This window comes from Cladophialophora yegresii (genome assembly GCF_000585515.1).
Source record: "Cladophialophora yegresii CBS 114405 chromosome Unknown aczIN-supercont1.5, whole genome shotgun sequence".
Classification (NCBI taxonomy): Eukaryota; Fungi; Ascomycota; class Eurotiomycetes; order Chaetothyriales; family Herpotrichiellaceae; genus Cladophialophora; species Cladophialophora yegresii.
The window spans coordinates 189,940-206,083 of record NW_006913049.1 but is presented as its reverse complement, the minus strand read 5'-3'; the positions used below and the strand labels follow the sequence as shown (position 1 = coordinate 206,083).

Here is a 16,144-nt window from a genome sequence, read left to right as displayed (position 1 = left end):
TCGCGTTTTCAAGACCTCTTTAGCCGTGCAACTGATGAGAGTCAAGGCTGTTGGAAGTCAGTGTGCCCGCATTCGGTAGAGAGATGCTGTTAACATGACACTGGAAATAGCACATCCGAATACGGGGAATTCAGCAGCAGGTGATGACGATCAGAAGGGATGCGGGGATGATCCATGTGCATAGCTCGTAGGAGTAGCGAGGCACCCCGCGGACTCGAAGATAAATATAGAGACGAACAAGCATCTGGGCGGGATGAGTTTAGGGAGTGATGGAGGGCGATGTGACTTGCTGTGTGGGAAGGCCCAACGGCTGGGCTTCAACCCCGCCTTGACTCCTCTAACACTCTTTCACTTCACCCTCGATTCACCTTGTACTTACGAGGTAGTACTCCGTATCAATACCATGTATCCGGGCGGAAAGGGATCGGTTAGATCATTTTGGCCCCATGCTTAGCCTGCCACCGAGGTAGCTTGTTGCTTTGCCGCCCAGGGTCCTTCTTTGACTGCTGAAGATGCTGATTGCTGTTGAACCATGACTATGGTGATCGCCAATCAACTGCTAACAAGATCAGCAGCGAGCGAACAGCTGGTCCTGCGATTCTGACGACTGACATTCGGTGCTTCTAACTGCGCTGCTTACCTTTGAACATGTATTGTGCTTGGACATCACGACGAAAGACTGCCAACACAGCTTTGGGCATAGCGACGGCTGTTGGGTCGGAAGTTTGGAGCTTTTCCTTAGCCGTCTTTGCCTTAGCCAGATCCCACCAGATGCGTCTTCGATGCTGGGGGACAGTAGAGATTTATCAGAGCAGTCTTCCCATGATAGTCAACATGTCTCCTTTCCTCAAGAGCTCCCTGACTCGCGAGCTCAGCTTACCGAGGTCTTCCCCATTTCTTAAGTGCGGAGAGCTGGGGGAGCCCTCTTCTACGCGCTGCCACGAAGCAGACGACTGTCTCCCTCTTGCGGCGAGATGCACATTTGAGCCAGCAACCTCGTCTTCGTAACCTCGGCCAATCTCGGTGGCCGACAAAGACCTAGCATCGAATGTCGGCTTTTGTCGCAGCATGGCTATTTGGCGCGAGTCAGCCTCTGGGACGCCTGGGACGTCTTCAAAATGCTCAGTTCATGTCATTGTCGACCAGTGTCCCGAAACTCCATTGTCCTTGGTTCACTGTGAAGCATGGATCCTCGAAGCATGACAAGTCCCTTTTGCCCACTTGGGCCCGACGAGAGCATTACGATACCGATCTTGATGACCAAGTACAACCCGGATAGCGTGCCGACAGACAAAGTTGTCCATGTTGATACCATTGCGAACAAGAGCCTCACATATGGCGGCCTTCGTGAACAATCTGCGAGATGTGCGTGGGGATTGAAGCATAAACTGGGCATGAAAGAACAGGATAGGCTACTCGTCCTCGTCCCGAACTCGGTAAGCTTGCTAAGGCCAGTGGAGGCCGGTGCTCATGGACATACGTGCTGGCAGACCGACTTTGTCATTCTTGCTCATGCGACACTCTGGCTGGGAGCTGTCTTTTCGTAGGTATGCCCGCAACGTCGCAAGGAGGGAAGAGTTCTGATGAGCCTCTGTGGCGCAAACAGACCTCTCAATCCGGCATCGCTAGCCAAAGACATTGCTCACGCGCTCTCACTCGTTCGTCCGAGCCATGTTGCGATTTATCCCAGCAAGCTGGAGGCTCTCAACACAGCACTACAGCAGGTGGACTGGGAGGCAACAACGCGCCCAACAGTTTTCACCGTGCTTGAAAGATCTGCAGGTCTTGCTCTAGTAGGCTCGATTCCAATCGCGACCGAATGTTGAAACTAACGAACTCAGTTCCCTGACGACCTCGTGGGCCAAACGGCCGAAGACAGGCTCCCGATTTTTGAACTGGCGGGGCGGAGCACGAAAAGCCTCACCGCTATGATTGTGTTCTCATCTGGGACGACCGGAATGATCAAGGGCGTCCAGTTGTCGCATTACAACATCGTATCAAATATGATACAAACGCGCATATCGATGCCCTTTCTAGCAAATCACGCCTCTCGAGAAGTTTTCTTTCCTCCTTGTAAGCCGGACTTGCTTGGTATAGCGTTATCCCGCCAGTGCTAACAAGACTTACCACAGACTGTCATGTCTATGGACTCGGGGTCGTGGTGTTCTGCGGCATGTGGTTTGGGTCATTTACTTGTGCCATACCCGCATTCGACTTGGACCTCTACTGCCGCAAAATGGCCGAACACAAAGCAACATGGGCCCACATAGTACCTCCGGTCGCAATTGCACTTGCCAGCTCGAATGTAGCCGCCCAGTACGACCTATCATCGTTGAAGCTCATTCTCATTTCCGCGGCCCCAACAAAGAGAGATCTGCAGATGAAGCTGAAGGCACGTTTTGGATCAGACACGAAGATCGTACAAGGTTGGGCAATAGGCTCCGTACTAGAGTATCCAGCTAACAGTGGCAGGATACGGCATGTCGGAATGCAGCCCGACGGTACTCCTGCAGAGCCCCATGGACGATGAGAACAACATCGGAACCGCTGGCAAGCCGGTGGCCGGGACGTAGGTCTACGCCTCTCTATCCCAGTGCTGCTGCCATTGCTGATTCATTCGTGTATTTAGTGAACTCCGCCTCGTCGACCCGGTGACGCTCAAAGACGTCGCACCAGGTGAGGAAGGCGAACTTTGGGTGAAAGGCCCGCAGACCATGATGTGAGTGCCATGTTCCAGTTCAACAGTACCGGGTTCCTCATAGCCGCGTAGGGGATACTTCAAGAACGAAGAGGCCACCCGACAAACATATGTCGGTGACTGGCTCCGGACCGGCGACATCATGCGTGTGGATAGGAACGGCAACTTCTGGGTCACCGACCGGTTGAAAGAGGTATGTCCACACCCTGCCACTCTGAAGAAACCCAGCTAACGCATTCGACCCACCAGTTGATCAAATACAAAGGGTACCTATTATCTTTCTTTTTGACCAACGACGCGACTTACTGACTGGTGCCACGTAGCTTCCAGGTCCCGCCCTCGGAACTCGAGGACCTCCTCCTCAAGCACCCCTCCGTGGTCGACGCGGCCGTCACGTCAATCTACTCGGACGAACAAGCCACCGAGCTCCCGATCGCATACGTGACGCTCCCGCCTACGACGCCCGCATCTCAGAAACAGCGACTTCTGGATGACATCCGGGCGTGGGCGGACCAACAGGTCGCGGGCTACAAGAAGCTGCGGGGCGGCGTGTTTGAGCTGACTCCGCTGCCCAAGACGCCGAGTGGGAAGATTTTGAGGCGGGAGTTGCCGTGCAAGAAGAAGGAGGCCGAGGGGAGGGCTGCGAAACTGTGACGGGTAGTAGAATTTCCAGAATACATAAGGAGCTTGGAGCGCATTATGCGTATTGTTGTAGACATGCGGAATAGACGGAGTAGAGAGAATGTCCCGGAATGGGACCGTTACTGAGTGTCGAATGACGTTCAACTGTACCTCCGACTACGAGTATGGTTCTGACTCGACCCAGGTTGAACCCAGTCTACCTCCCACCATTGTACACGTATGTATCTAGATACGTCAATTTGCATGTCCATTGGCCTGACCATTAACCACATCTCCAACCCTCATGAAGACGACATCGACTTCCTCGCCTTTCTTGACCTGCGACTTGACAGGGAAATTGTCCCCGCCATTGACGTCGGCGGTGTCCGTGAGCCTGCCGTTGACATACACCGCCCAACTTCCTGTGGGCAGCTGCTTCGCCACAGCCTCAAAGGTCACGTTCTGCGGGCACAAGCGGCCTTCAAAATCCCACCCCTTGACCGTGAGGATGAGGGCTTGTTGCTCCGCGTCCCATACCGCGCGGAGGACGCTCAGGGCCGCAAAATCCAGACCATCCACGTAGGGTGTGCTCGCCAGATGTTCGCGCGTCCACGGGTGGGCGTACATTGTGCGTTGGCCATCCTTGACGTTCAGCCGACTGTACGCGATGGCGGCGTTGCCGCAGAAGGGGGACACGTGGGTCCACTTGACGCCGTGGTCACTGGTAAAGACAAAGGGCGTGTCGTTGCGCGGGTAGTACAGCCCGCCGTTGTCCCATGTTGGGTTCAATTCGGCGTCGGCGTACGCCAGCAGGCCGTCGAGCAGGTCTGTGTGGCCCAATTCCGAGAGCCATTGCGCGACGTAGCCGAACGAGGGCTTCGTGTAGGGAAAGGGAGGCGCGGGGCTCGCTGCGATGTCGGCCTTCGCGAGCGCAATGGCCCGAGACAGCTTCTCCGCGTCGGGGAGCGATGGCGATTCTGCAGCCAAGCGGCGATAGTGGTTGGCTACGACGGGCGGCTGGAGACGCACGCGGCCGTCGACGGTCGTGACGAACCCGGTGATTTGTTTCGGGTAGAGACTCGTCACGAGGTCGTGGTTCCAGGCGTTCATGAAGGTGCTGGCCCTGGACCCAATGTGTGTCAATAAGGATGAATGATGCTAAGCCGTAGACGAGCTCACCATGCTGTCCAGCCCACGTCTTGTGGAGGGACGATGAAATCCTGCTTGACCATCCACATGTCGACGAAGAGGCCGTCGGGAGATACCATGCCTTTCTTGTCCCACGCGGCTTTGTACTTGGTGAGCAGGTCGTCGACTTTGTTCGTGCCGTCTCGAGAGTCGTTGTATCTCATGGCGATGATCTAGCTTGATGTCAGCTTTCATGGTGCGGCCAGGATCGTGCCGGGGAGACGTACTGGGAATTGATTGCACACGACAAACACTACATTCGGCTCGCAGCAGACGCCCACGTAGCCATTTCTCGCCATCTCCCTCGTGATGGCGGCCTGGAGGCTGCGGTTGTCGTAGGAAAAGGTCTCGTCGCCCAGGCCGAAGAAGAGGGGTTCCCACTTGAACACGATGGACTCGGGCTTCTCGAACTCGTCGTCGTCAAAGAGCATGGCGTACAGACTCGTCATCAACAACAGATGGCCACTGTACATGATGTTCTCCCTCACGACGGGGTCGGCCCACGGCTCTCGCAGCTTCTGCAGACTGGGATCGGTGCGGACGCCGCCGAGAGAAGTCGTGAACCAGTACGCCCAGACCTCTCGTCGGAGCATCTTGTGGATCAGCTGCCGTAGCAGGGGCTTGAATATGGAGCGCGCGGTGGGTAAGCGGTGGTAGTGAGCGACCCCCGTGGCATAGGCCATCGTGGCCAGCTGATACCGGTAGGCGTCGAGGAACTCCTGGAGAGGCTCTTGGGCGCCCATCTTGCTCCACTCTCCATCGGGTTGATATGCGAGGTTGTGGAAGTGCCGGAGGTGGCCAACCTGGGCGGCAGATAATTTGGGATACTTGGACAAGTCGAGGGGCAGCGTTTCAGGGGGCGGTTGTTCAATTGATCGAACCATCTTTGCGACCGTCCACAGTCCTCCAGTGAAGCGTCTGATGATGTACAGGGTGTGGTGTTGAAGACGATAGAGGGTTTGGACCGCACCTCGGCCGGAGGATATTATGTATTTCTATACTCCGTGCTGGGGATGCGATGGGTTCAGGCCACCGACACCAACACCGTTACAGTGAGTGTTGCGAACAGAGCTCCAAAGAAAGTCGATCTGCCCGTTCAGGCGACCTGATAGTAACACATAGCCACGGCCTGGGGATGGTCAGTCCCTCTGCTTGAGAACAGTCAGTCTTGCTGCTTGGGGTCAGCAATGCGGGCGACCGGATGGGATGCCCAGGTATCGACTGCCGACTTGCCGTGCGCCTCGAGATGCCCAGGACCAAGACCTGCGGTGACATGGCTTAAGGCCGAGGTCACGAACCTTGGAGCCAAATGACTCGGGGGTGCTAACTCATTGGCAGCATGGAGCGAAAAGACCCTTGCAGCGTCTCCGAGGAGGTTGATTTTGAGTGAGGTGTGTACATAATGAGTCCTGTGAGACCTTATGTGCCCTCATTCCAACAGCTTACGGAGTACAGGTGTGTAGACTGCTGTAGATGTCTCAGGGTGACGGGCAGACTCAAGTGATTGGCTGCGTGGCGTGACGGTGACTGGGACCTGGCATATACACCGCTTCTGCAGGTACAATCGGACACTGAGCTCTTGGTCATCAGATGCTCTGGTATGGGACGCATGTGACGCCTCCCTGCCGCGACAAATCCCGCCATTGCCATTGCGCTGTCACCAAGCAAACGAGAGTGACTGCATTCTAATTAGATGAAAGGTAAGTTCGTTTTGAGGCCGTTAGCCACACTGAAAGGGGGCATCGATGACAGTCTGTTCAAAGCTCAAATTCATTTTCGAATTCCACTGTGCTTGCCGTCGTGCAATTCTTCCACCGTCGTCCAGCTAACTGGGCCTTGAATCTGTCTCTCATCGCTGAGAGCACCATCCGTTCCCATCCCTCCGCCTGTTCTTTGTTTACGCCTATCTCTATTTCTACTCGTTCTGTTCCTCTTCGAACCTAGCCCAATCAAGCCAGGAATCCGAGTGATCTGGCGGACCACAACACGAGCGTTTCGTCGATCTCAAGGGTCTGGACCGTCGGCGACGTCACCACCCGCCGCTCGCGCACCACACGCCCACCACAGCCGTCGCGTGCATTTGTTACTAACCGACAAAGACATCCATTTGTGAATGACCACCACAGCGCACCAGTGCCTCTTACCGCCTTGTAGCTAACGCAGCGGTGGGTCCTCAGGAAATGGTTGTCGGCGATGCGGAAGCTGCTCATAGACCACTGAATGCAAACGGGATTGTGCGTCCGGTTCGTCCAGCGCAGCCGAGAACCTCGTCGCTTCCCGTCAGTCACGGAGGTCAACAGCATGTCAAACCGCCGCCCACCGATGGCTACCACGCTCCCGCCTCTTTCCTCCCCGAGGCGGCCGATATCGCCCTGGCCGCTTTGGTGACCCTTCCGACACCGATACTCGTACTCTCCTCTTCGAAGACCGTCCTCCTGGCCAATGCGGCAGTGAGCAGGTTATTAGGCGTCGATGAGGAGGATGTTGGTGCCGGCGCCACGGACATACTCAAAGGCCAGACGCTGTCTCAGTTGGGGATAGACATGGTTTCGGAAGGCGTCCCTATCTGGGTCAGTTGGGAAAGATTCCTCGACAACCTAGCAGACAGTCACGGCCGGGTGGCTGCTGGACAGCCGTTACCGAGTATTCGAAGCGGAGAGACAACCCCTACCGCCATGGGAGACGCAGAGAGGGGCAGGCGGCCTTTCAGGAACCGGACTCAGAAGTCCCACGATACCGTGGTCGACGTGGTAATCTCTAACTACCACGATCAATTGCCTCCACGCCTGCGGCGAAGCAGGCAGAACAAGCCGGCATCACGTATCCAAGCAACATGCCGGATGATCATCAGCCTATGGGATCTCGAGGACCAACGGTTCTTTACGTTGACTTTCACGAGTTCAGCAAGCCCTCCGTCTGACCCTGCATCCTCCTCCTCGTCTTTAAGAAACGTCTCCTCCCATTCGACGAGATCTTCGCAGTCATCTCAGTCGCAAAGGCCGGTATCATCTACCGTGGACTCCCAAGTCACCTCGCCTGCGCCTACAGAGCAGGCAGGGAGCCTTTCGTTTCCTTCAATTGCTCCTCCTCCGAAATGTACTGCTCCCTCCACCCTCACAGATTTTCAGAAGGTTTTGAAGATGAAGAATGCCATGCTGCGCGCCGTGGAGATCCCACTGGTTGCCATGTGGAGGGACGAGAGTGTGGTATTCCCGAATACGGCGGCTCGAAGGCTGCTGGAAGTCAACGTCGACCCCGTCTCCGAACACTCGTATGACTTTATGTCCAGACTTCGGCCTTGGGCTCCGGATTTCTCCAGACCACTGAATGAGGACGCTAACCCCGTCGTGGCACTGTGTCGTAATCAGCAGGCTTTTACAAATTGGCAGGTAGGGTTGCTGAACGAAACGACTGGCAAAAGGTCCAACTTCGAGGTAAGCGGACACCCGATCTACGACGAGCGGTCGGGAGATTTCTTGGCTGGCATGGTCGCATTCAAAGATGTCACCGAATACACCGAACAGCTTGCTCATCAAACTGCAGAGAACGAGGAGCAGTTTCGCTTGATCTGTGACATGATGCCGCAAATGATCTTCACTACAACACCCGATGGTCTCGTCACCTATTGGTCGCAACGATGGTACGATTATACTGGCCTCACGCCAACGGATTCCTTGGGCCTGGGATGGCAACTGCCGTTCCATGAGGAAGACATGCCGGACACGACCCGTAGGTGGCGTCATTCTCTGGCGACCGGCGAGGTATACACCACTGAGTACCGTTGCAAGAGGGTTGACGGACAGTGGAGGTGGATGCTGGGGAGAGCATTGCCCATGCGAGATCACAAGACTGGGAAAATCCTCAAGTGGTTTGGCACCTGCACAGATATCCAAGATATCGTGGATGCAAAAGTCAGCGGTCAGAGAGCCCGACAGCAATTACTGGACGTGCTGAAACACTCGCAGATGACCATGTGGATCATTGATCGAGAACGGACGGTGACATTCTATGAAGGAGACTTCATCATGGGCGATCCTGTTCATGACAGAATCATTGGTTCGCAGGTCCTCGACGTGGTGGGAGACTACCTTGCGCCGCAAGACATCATCAAGTTCGAAGATGCCCTCGCCCGGCTCATGTCAGGCGTGTCTGACCTGGAAATTCTTGAGAACGAAGCTAATTTCCGATGGTTCCGGTCCAAAATGGTGCCTATGAAAGGCAAGACGGGCCCTAAGGGCGTGGAAGATGAAAACTACATCGCTGGAGTCATTGTCATTGTATCCGACGTCACTGGGTTACGGCGCAAAGAACAGGAAAATATCAAGCTGCTCGCCAACGAGGCTGCAGCAAAAGAGGCCAGCAAGATGAAGAGTAGTTTTCTTGCCAATATGTCCCATGAAATCCGGACACCGATTGCTGGCGTCTTGGGCATGAGTGAGTTGCTGATGGACACGAACCTCGATTCGGAACAGAGCGAATTTGCGCAGAACATTCAGCGGTCGGCCAACTCTCTTCTGACCGTCATCAACGACATCCTGGACTTTTCCAAGATCGAGTCCGGCCGGCTGGATATTGAAGAAGTGCAATTCAGTCTGGGGGTTGTACTGCGCGACGTCGCAAAGATGCTCTCGTTCGCGGCCCAGCGGAAAGGACTGCAGTTCAGTAGCGATATACGCCTTGGGCCTTCCGAAGACCTCATCTTGCTCGGCGATCCTGGACGCATTCGACAAATCCTGGTCAATCTCCTGACAAACAGCATCAAATTCACGTCGGAAGGATACGTCAGACTCAGGGCGGACATCCTTAGTCAAACCTCTGACGCCGTGACGGTGGAGTTCTGCGTGGAGGACAGCGGTATTGGGATCGAGGAAGAGGTCAAGAAGAGGTTGTTCCGCCCCTTCAGCCAAGCCGACTCGAGCACTGCTAGACGATTTGGTGGTACCGGACTTGGTCTGACCATAAGCAAAAACCTCGTTGATCTGATGCACGGTACTATTCGCCTCGAGTCCAAACTCGATGCCGGTACCAGAGCTACGTTCACAATTCCTTTGAAGATGCCCGAATATCCAGTTGGTTCTCCGACAGCATTTCTCGAGGTTGGCAGCATGCCTGACCGCCTCCAATCCGACCTGTCCATGTCGATCCCAGATTCCCCAAGACCCGACAGTCGAAGATTCGAAAGAGGAGCTTCGCCACTTCATTCGGTAGCAGCCACAAATACCAATGATGTCCGCGCTATGAACGTCCCGTCGCAGCCAGTAGCGCAAAGCATGGAACCGGATCTTCCCAGAGACCAGATCCATGTTTTGGTCGTTGAAGGTATATATGTACTACGGAATCTAGGATGAGACGGTGCTAACTTTCGTCAGACAATCCCGTTAATCAACAAATTGCAATGAGGTTCATCCAAGCTCTAAAGTTCTCGGTAAGGGCTGTGTGGAACGGCAAGGAGGCATTGGAGTATCTTCTGAAAGCAACCTCTCCAGACCTTACACCTGAACAGGCCAGAGAATATCCACTGCCTTCGCTCATACTCATGGATGTGCAAATGCCAGTCCTAGATGGGTATCATGCTACGCATATGTTGCGGCATCATGCTCCGTTCAAAGACATTGAGGCCATCCCACATATTCCTATCGTGGCAATGACGGCGTCAGCAATTCAGGGAGATCGTGAGAAATGTGAAAAGGCAGGAATGGACGACTACATGGCTAAGCCCGTGAAGCGATCCCTTCTGGAGAAGACAATACTGAAGTGGGTGTCGCGGGGGCGCACCATTCAAGAAGGGCGGAAGTTATCGATGAATGGCACCGATGTCCAGAAGCCAAATCTGGGAAAAGCTTGCACCGATCATTCGTCAATTTGCGCACAAAACGACGCCATTACCACCGAGTTTTGTGCCCGTAATGGCACCTTCGATACGCAGGCGGACGCGGACGAGCTGAACGCACCGTTGCCGGTAGGAGAGTCACAGGATGTTGAGGGGCGAGCAATTGCTCGCAGATCTAGTCTTTCCAGGGCCCTCCTCGAGTCTGAGATCCCAGGTGGCGAGACAGAGGCCGATCGCGCAGCGAGACGCGCCGCCGCCGAGGATCAAGCTCGAGCGTTGAGAGACGCAAAGTTACTGTCAGCAACAGATATGGCGCATGGGAACTCGCGCCCTGCCCCTGTACTGAGAGTCGACAACAACTATGCACCTAATCTCCAGGCGCCCACTAGCCAAGCGAGGGGATCCACGCCTGGTGCTTCTCCCATGGCGTTGACGGAAGAGAACGTATTACTACTCAATGCTGCACAAGATGGTGTTGTGCCAACAACAGGGGCGTCTCCACCCGGTCCTGAATCACAGGGATTTACTTATCCCCTGTCGGACATACCTGGCCCGCCGCCAGAGGGCACCCTCTCTGCCCTCGATCTCGCACATATCGATGCCGATGCAGAAGCCTTGGTCTCTTCGATCCTCGAGAAAACACGCGTTCCTGCCGGCTCGCCAGGGAGCAGGAAAAGTTCTGATAGTTTGGAACAACAGGCGCCGCGGAACCGTCGCGACTTTGGTGCACTTGGACCCGAAAGCCGGCACGTCAGCGACTGGAGCTCGAGTACAGCCCGGCCTGAGAAGTCCCAATGATAACAATAGATGGCGAAGGCGTGCAAAATTTTGTATTACAGGTATAGAGGATGGGACCACGGCGTTGTAGATACATGACCCACGCGACACGATTCCCCGAGGGCCAGGTTACCATTCAGTTTGGAGGCTCAGTGGCCTCGCAGAACACAGAGAACAATAGGAAAGACAGATGCAGAGGATGCGCTGAGTACAATAATGACATCCACTTTAAGCACGCTTTCAGCCCAAGAGCGACTAATTGCTGGGGAAGCATGGGAGATGAGTTGAGGGAGTGAAGCCTGGGCCTAAAAGCGGCACTGCGGACCGTGCATGAAGTGTTATGTAACCAAGTGCGTCATAGGCTACGAAGAAAGCCCACTGGGTGCCCGCACCTAGCGCAGGCACCTTCAGGCCCTAGTTCGCAGGAGGGGCCCGCAGTCACTGACCGGTCACTGCTGCCTGACAAAGAGTTAATCCAGCCTTACTCCGTCCACAGGATGACTGTTGGCTGCTGATTAGGCTGTTGCAAGCGAATCTGTCGCCTAGCTGCAACTGCCACGGCATGATCACTTAGCTGCAGGCAGATCTGTGGTCCAGCGCCCTGCAAGAGCGACCAAGTAGTGAAGCGTCATGCTGTAACGGGCGGTTGCTGTTCAAATCGCAGCCAGGCTTCAGGCCGCATGCCTTGTGAAACCCAGCCTCATCTTGAAGTGAAAGCAAGCCGCAAAGGGACCGCCTACCATACGATGCCTCTTTCTGCCTTCGCTTCGCCGACATTGACTTCTGTTCCGTGTCTTGTCCATGAGCCAGAACTCCCATCTACCCAACGTCTGCTGCGTTCCAGCTCACCCTCCCACTCACCATGTCCAATCAGACCATCTTGAGGATTTCGAGAGTAAGAGACAGTCGACGGCAGGCTGCTAGAGGGTTGCTAACACGGAGACAGGAGATCACGCAGATCCAGCAAGGCAGTGATTTGTGTAAGCTCAATCCCCAGCAGAGTACCAAGGCCATGCAACTGACTGTTCCCGCAGCCATCGCCGTCGCATGCCAGGAGAAAGACGTCCGCCATGTCAGAGCCCTGATCATCGGTCCTCATGGGTCACCGTACGAGTACGGCTTCTTCGAATTCAGCGTCAACTTCGGCTCAGAATACCCCAGTAAACCTCCCAAAGTCGAGGCCAAAACCACGAATGGAGGTCGCACGCGGTTCAACCCTAATATCTATGCTGGTGGGAAGGTCTGCTTGTCGATCTTAGGAACGTGGCACGGCGAGAGGCCGGGTGAAGAGTGGTCTTCCGCACAAGGGCTAGAGTCGATCCTGTGGTCCATTCAGAGTCTGATGTCCAACAATCCATACGAGAATGAGCCTGGCTATGAGAATGCCAAGGGAACGGAGGACAAGAAAATGAACGATTTATATTGCGCCAAGGTAAGCACCTCGTCGGCCAAGACTTGAGGAGCCCTGGTTGACTGGTAGTAGATCCGTCATGAGACGCTTCGTATCGCGGTCATTCAAAAGCTCGAAGAAGCGCTAGGGATTCAGCCTGATGGCTCAGTAGCCCTTCCAGCGGCCTCGCTACGGTGGTCTTCAGACGAGGACGATGAGGAACAAAGCCCAGGTCTTCTTGAGACGCAACCGAAGCTGAAATTCGCGCCCTTCAAGGACCTCTTCAAACGGAGATTCATGTGGTACTTCGAACATTACATGTCGACAATCGAGCAATATAGTTCCAAGAACAAGGATGGCACCGACTTCACCAAGATGCCTTTCGAAGGCGGTGGCAACACCATGGATGGCAAGTTCAAGTACGCCGAGCTGGGCAAGCGACTGGTGAGGATAAAGGAAGTGATCCGCGACGAGACCAACAAGTGGGCCGTTGAGGGACTCGGTATGAAGAATAGGGAATCTTCCAAGGCGGCAACCATCCAACGACAGTTTGAACAGCTGGCAGACTACTTGCAGCGGAAAAATCTACACAACGTCAATGTGGAACTAGAGAAGTGCAACCCTTTCGTCTGGATTCTGACCTACTTGGGCAGGCCTGGCACACATCTGGATGGCGGAATTTTCAAGGTCAGAATCTCCATAAGCCCTCGGTTTCCCGACGAGCAGCCTCGCGTGCGAGTGGAGACCGCGATATATCACCACAGAGTGTCGAAGGATGGTGTGCTGTGCTATTTCCCGAAGGAATCCGACATGCTGAGGAATCACGTGGAGAGCATTGTTGAGGCGCTGGAGGAGGAGTCCCCTCCGTACGATCCGAGGACGATTGTGCACCCGGAGGCGACTAAATTGCTGTGGGGGAACGAGGGCGACAAGAAGAAGTACTATCGTCAGCTGAGGAGGTCAGCGCAGAGGACGACGGAGGATGGGATGGAGAAATGAGAAGTGTGTGGTAAGCAGTAGCACAGCCTCTCATGCCGGAGGACTACTCTCAACCCAAATGAGATCAGCTTCTGGACGAGCAGCGCTTCGGGGATATGCAAATATCGGTACTTCGGACTGGGGCGTGGCAGGACGCGGTGTTGCAACACCAAGGTTACAAGCATGGAGTTAAGGGATTACGTGACCAAGCACATCGGGCATCAGCTAAGCCTGCAGCACGCCACGAGGAAGACCATGATCCGATTTGACGTGCTCCGCTTTTTCAGGAACCAGTCACGCCGTCTCTACGTGCAACCAATCGCCTTTAGCCATGCCACTCCACCTTCTGCTTCCCCAAATTCCCTGCATCGACCTTATGAAATATTTGGCCAGCCACATCTGACCGCCCTCTGACACTGCAGGCTGAACGACTATACCGCAACATGGAGCGCAAAAAGTACCCCGGAGAAATCAACATGATGCCGCGGTCGTACGGCACGGTGCTCGTCGTCGGAGGCTGTGGCTTTGTCGGGTCACGACTGGTAGACCAACTGCTCAACTTTCCCTCCGAGGACGGCCAGCAGACGTCTCCTACTACATCAGCGGCAGCAAAGGCACCGCCTTATCCTCCGATCGCATCTCGCTCCGCTCCTATCCCAACACCCAACCCCGAAAAATATCAGTCCACGAACCTCCTGCCCTCGTCATTCCCGTCCCTTCGCTCCCGCTATCCACCCACCAACCTCTCAAACACACAAGTCCACGTCCTCGATCTAAGATGTACCCAACATATCTTTCCCGGCGCGACATACCACTCGGCAGACATCACCAATCCGGCGGCGATTCTTGACGTCTTCCGAAAAGTCAAGCCCGACGTCGTCATAAACACGGCCTCCCCGTCGTGGGAGGCCCCTCCAGACATCCTGCGCAAGGTGAACATCGAGGGGACGCGTATTCTGGTCGAAGTGGCAGGCGGGAAGAAACACGGCGACTGGGGCGGCCACGTCAAGACCTTCATCCACACGTCCAGCGCGAGCGTCGTCCACGACGGCGACTCGGACCTCATCAACGCGAACGAGCTGTATCCCTACGTCTGCCCTAACCCGCGAGAATACTATTCCGAGACCAAAGTCTTTGCCGAGAAGCTCGTGCTCGAGGCCAACGCGAACGAGGAAATTTCGGACAGTGGCAAAATGCTCACCTGCGCCGTCCGACCCGCGGGGGTCGTGGGCGAAGGCGACCGCGGCGGCTTCTCCGGCGGCATTCTGCGCACAGCGAGCGTGGCGCCCTCGTGGCAACTGCACATCCAGCTGGGCGACAACGCCAACCTCTTCGACAACACGTACGTCCACAACGTGTGCTTCGGCCTGCTATGCGCCACGACGGCCCTCCTCGAGACATACAAACGCCGCCAACAGGGCATGGCGGGTGGTGTACTAAACCACGAGAAGGTCGACGGCGAGGCCTTTAACGTCACGAACAACTCGCCCGCCTACTTCTGGGACTCGTCGCACTACCTGTACTCGCGGTACGGGCGGGCCTTGGACCGGTCACGCATGACCGTCCTCCCCACGTGGTTTGCGTACTATATTGGCGCCGCGGCCGAGGTGTTTAACTGGATGACGGGCCGCAAGGGGAAGTTTAACAGGCAGACGCTCAAATACGCGACCATCAATCGGTATTATAGTTGTGGGAAATTGATGGATAGGACCGGGTATGTGCCCGTCGTGCCGTTGGACGAGGGGTTCGCAAGGAGCGTCAAGTGGTTCAAGGAGGACGAGGAGCGGCAGATCAGAGAAAAGGGCGGGTGGGAGAAGGAGAGGTAGAGGTGGCATGGCGGTACTGTAGTAGAAGGTTAAGGTAGCAAAGGATAAGGCCGGTCAAGTCTGATTATGCAATGTAACGTCCAAGCAGGGGCGGAATGCTGGCAAGCCGAATGCCGATGGTGTCGTCCACGTACGTCCACACCTCCGATCTGCGTCGGTGTCTACGAGGTGGCTACGAGGTGTCTACGAGGTGTCTACGAGGTGTCTACGGCGCAAGTGTAACCGTCGGAGTATCTCGCGGCTGGCGGCTGGCGGCCAGATCCCTGCAAAAGCCACAGTACTGTGTACATGATTATGCCGTCCCCTGTCTTCGTATGGCGTGGATAATACATAACGTACAGCAAATTCCACGTCGTTCTCTTCCACGTCGACGTCGTTCTACCCAGCGGGACCTCGGGTCACAATGAACTAACTGCTGCAAGAACACGGGGGCGTTTTCTTGTGCCGTCCAAGGGCGCGGAGGAGGCGTCCTTTGACTATCTTACCAATCCTAACCCATCAGTTCATGCGCGATAGCTATAACCGGCCTGCTGCTGTCAAGTTAGAATGTAGTTCCTTTGGACATCAGCTTAGCCATCTGATTCATACGCATTAGCTACCCTACCTTCATTGCACAGACGGGAACGATGCTTCCGACGAAGAAGACCATGTGCCGGGCTGAATTCCAGCCCATCTTCCTACCTCGACGCACTTTTTGACCATGCTCCATGTGCAGACTTTGTAGGATCTGGATGGTCAGGGGAGTTGAACAGTCCAATTAATGTAGATCTAATATGGCGGACCCGTAGACCATAGTACCGCAATTTGTTCCATCCTTTCTCCATGACGTAGAGAAA

General features: G+C 55.2%; 5 protein-coding genes across 5 annotated transcripts; 4 read left to right on the top strand and 1 right to left on the bottom strand.

Annotated features, from left to right (window-relative positions):
• Window positions 1–1,184: 1,184 nt before the first annotated feature.
• On the top strand, window positions 1,185–3,352 carry A1O7_06806 (uncharacterized protein; the record flags this gene model as incomplete). Its single annotated transcript, XM_007760806.1, has 10 exons — window positions 1,185–1,436; window positions 1,491–1,543; window positions 1,607–1,793; window positions 1,842–2,073; window positions 2,133–2,426; window positions 2,473–2,569; window positions 2,630–2,719; window positions 2,771–2,891; window positions 2,948–2,964; window positions 3,022–3,352. The coding sequence occupies 10 exons, from the start codon at window positions 1,185–1,187 to the stop codon at window positions 3,350–3,352; spliced, it is 1,674 nt and encodes a 557-aa protein (XP_007758996.1).
• A 222-nt stretch (window positions 3,353–3,574) lies between these two features.
• A1O7_06805 (uncharacterized protein) lies at window positions 3,575–5,391 on the bottom strand (the record flags this gene model as incomplete). The annotated part of the gene is made up of 3 exons (XM_007760805.1): window positions 3,575–4,442; window positions 4,499–4,680; window positions 4,735–5,391. 3 exons carry the CDS (start codon window positions 5,389–5,391, stop codon window positions 3,575–3,577), a joined length of 1,707 nt encoding a protein of 568 aa, XP_007758995.1.
• Window positions 5,392–6,687: 1,296 nt separating this feature from the next.
• Window positions 6,688–11,135, top strand: A1O7_06804 (uncharacterized protein; the record flags this gene model as incomplete). The annotated part of the gene is made up of 2 exons (XM_007760804.1): window positions 6,688–9,826; window positions 9,877–11,135. The coding sequence occupies 2 exons, from the start codon at window positions 6,688–6,690 to the stop codon at window positions 11,133–11,135; spliced, it is 4,398 nt and encodes a 1,465-aa protein (XP_007758994.1).
• Window positions 11,136–11,976: 841 nt separating this feature from the next.
• On the top strand, window positions 11,977–13,503 carry A1O7_06803 (uncharacterized protein; the record flags this gene model as incomplete). The annotated part of the gene is made up of 4 exons (XM_007760803.1): window positions 11,977–12,009; window positions 12,061–12,094; window positions 12,149–12,546; window positions 12,598–13,503. 4 exons carry the CDS (start codon window positions 11,977–11,979, stop codon window positions 13,501–13,503), a joined length of 1,371 nt encoding a protein of 456 aa, XP_007758993.1.
• A 422-nt stretch (window positions 13,504–13,925) lies between these two features.
• Window positions 13,926–15,308, top strand: A1O7_06802 (uncharacterized protein; the record flags this gene model as incomplete). Its single annotated transcript, XM_007760802.1, has 1 exon — window positions 13,926–15,308. One exon carries the CDS (start codon window positions 13,926–13,928, stop codon window positions 15,306–15,308), a length of 1,383 nt encoding a protein of 460 aa, XP_007758992.1.
• Between the last annotated feature and the right edge of the window lie 836 nt (window positions 15,309–16,144).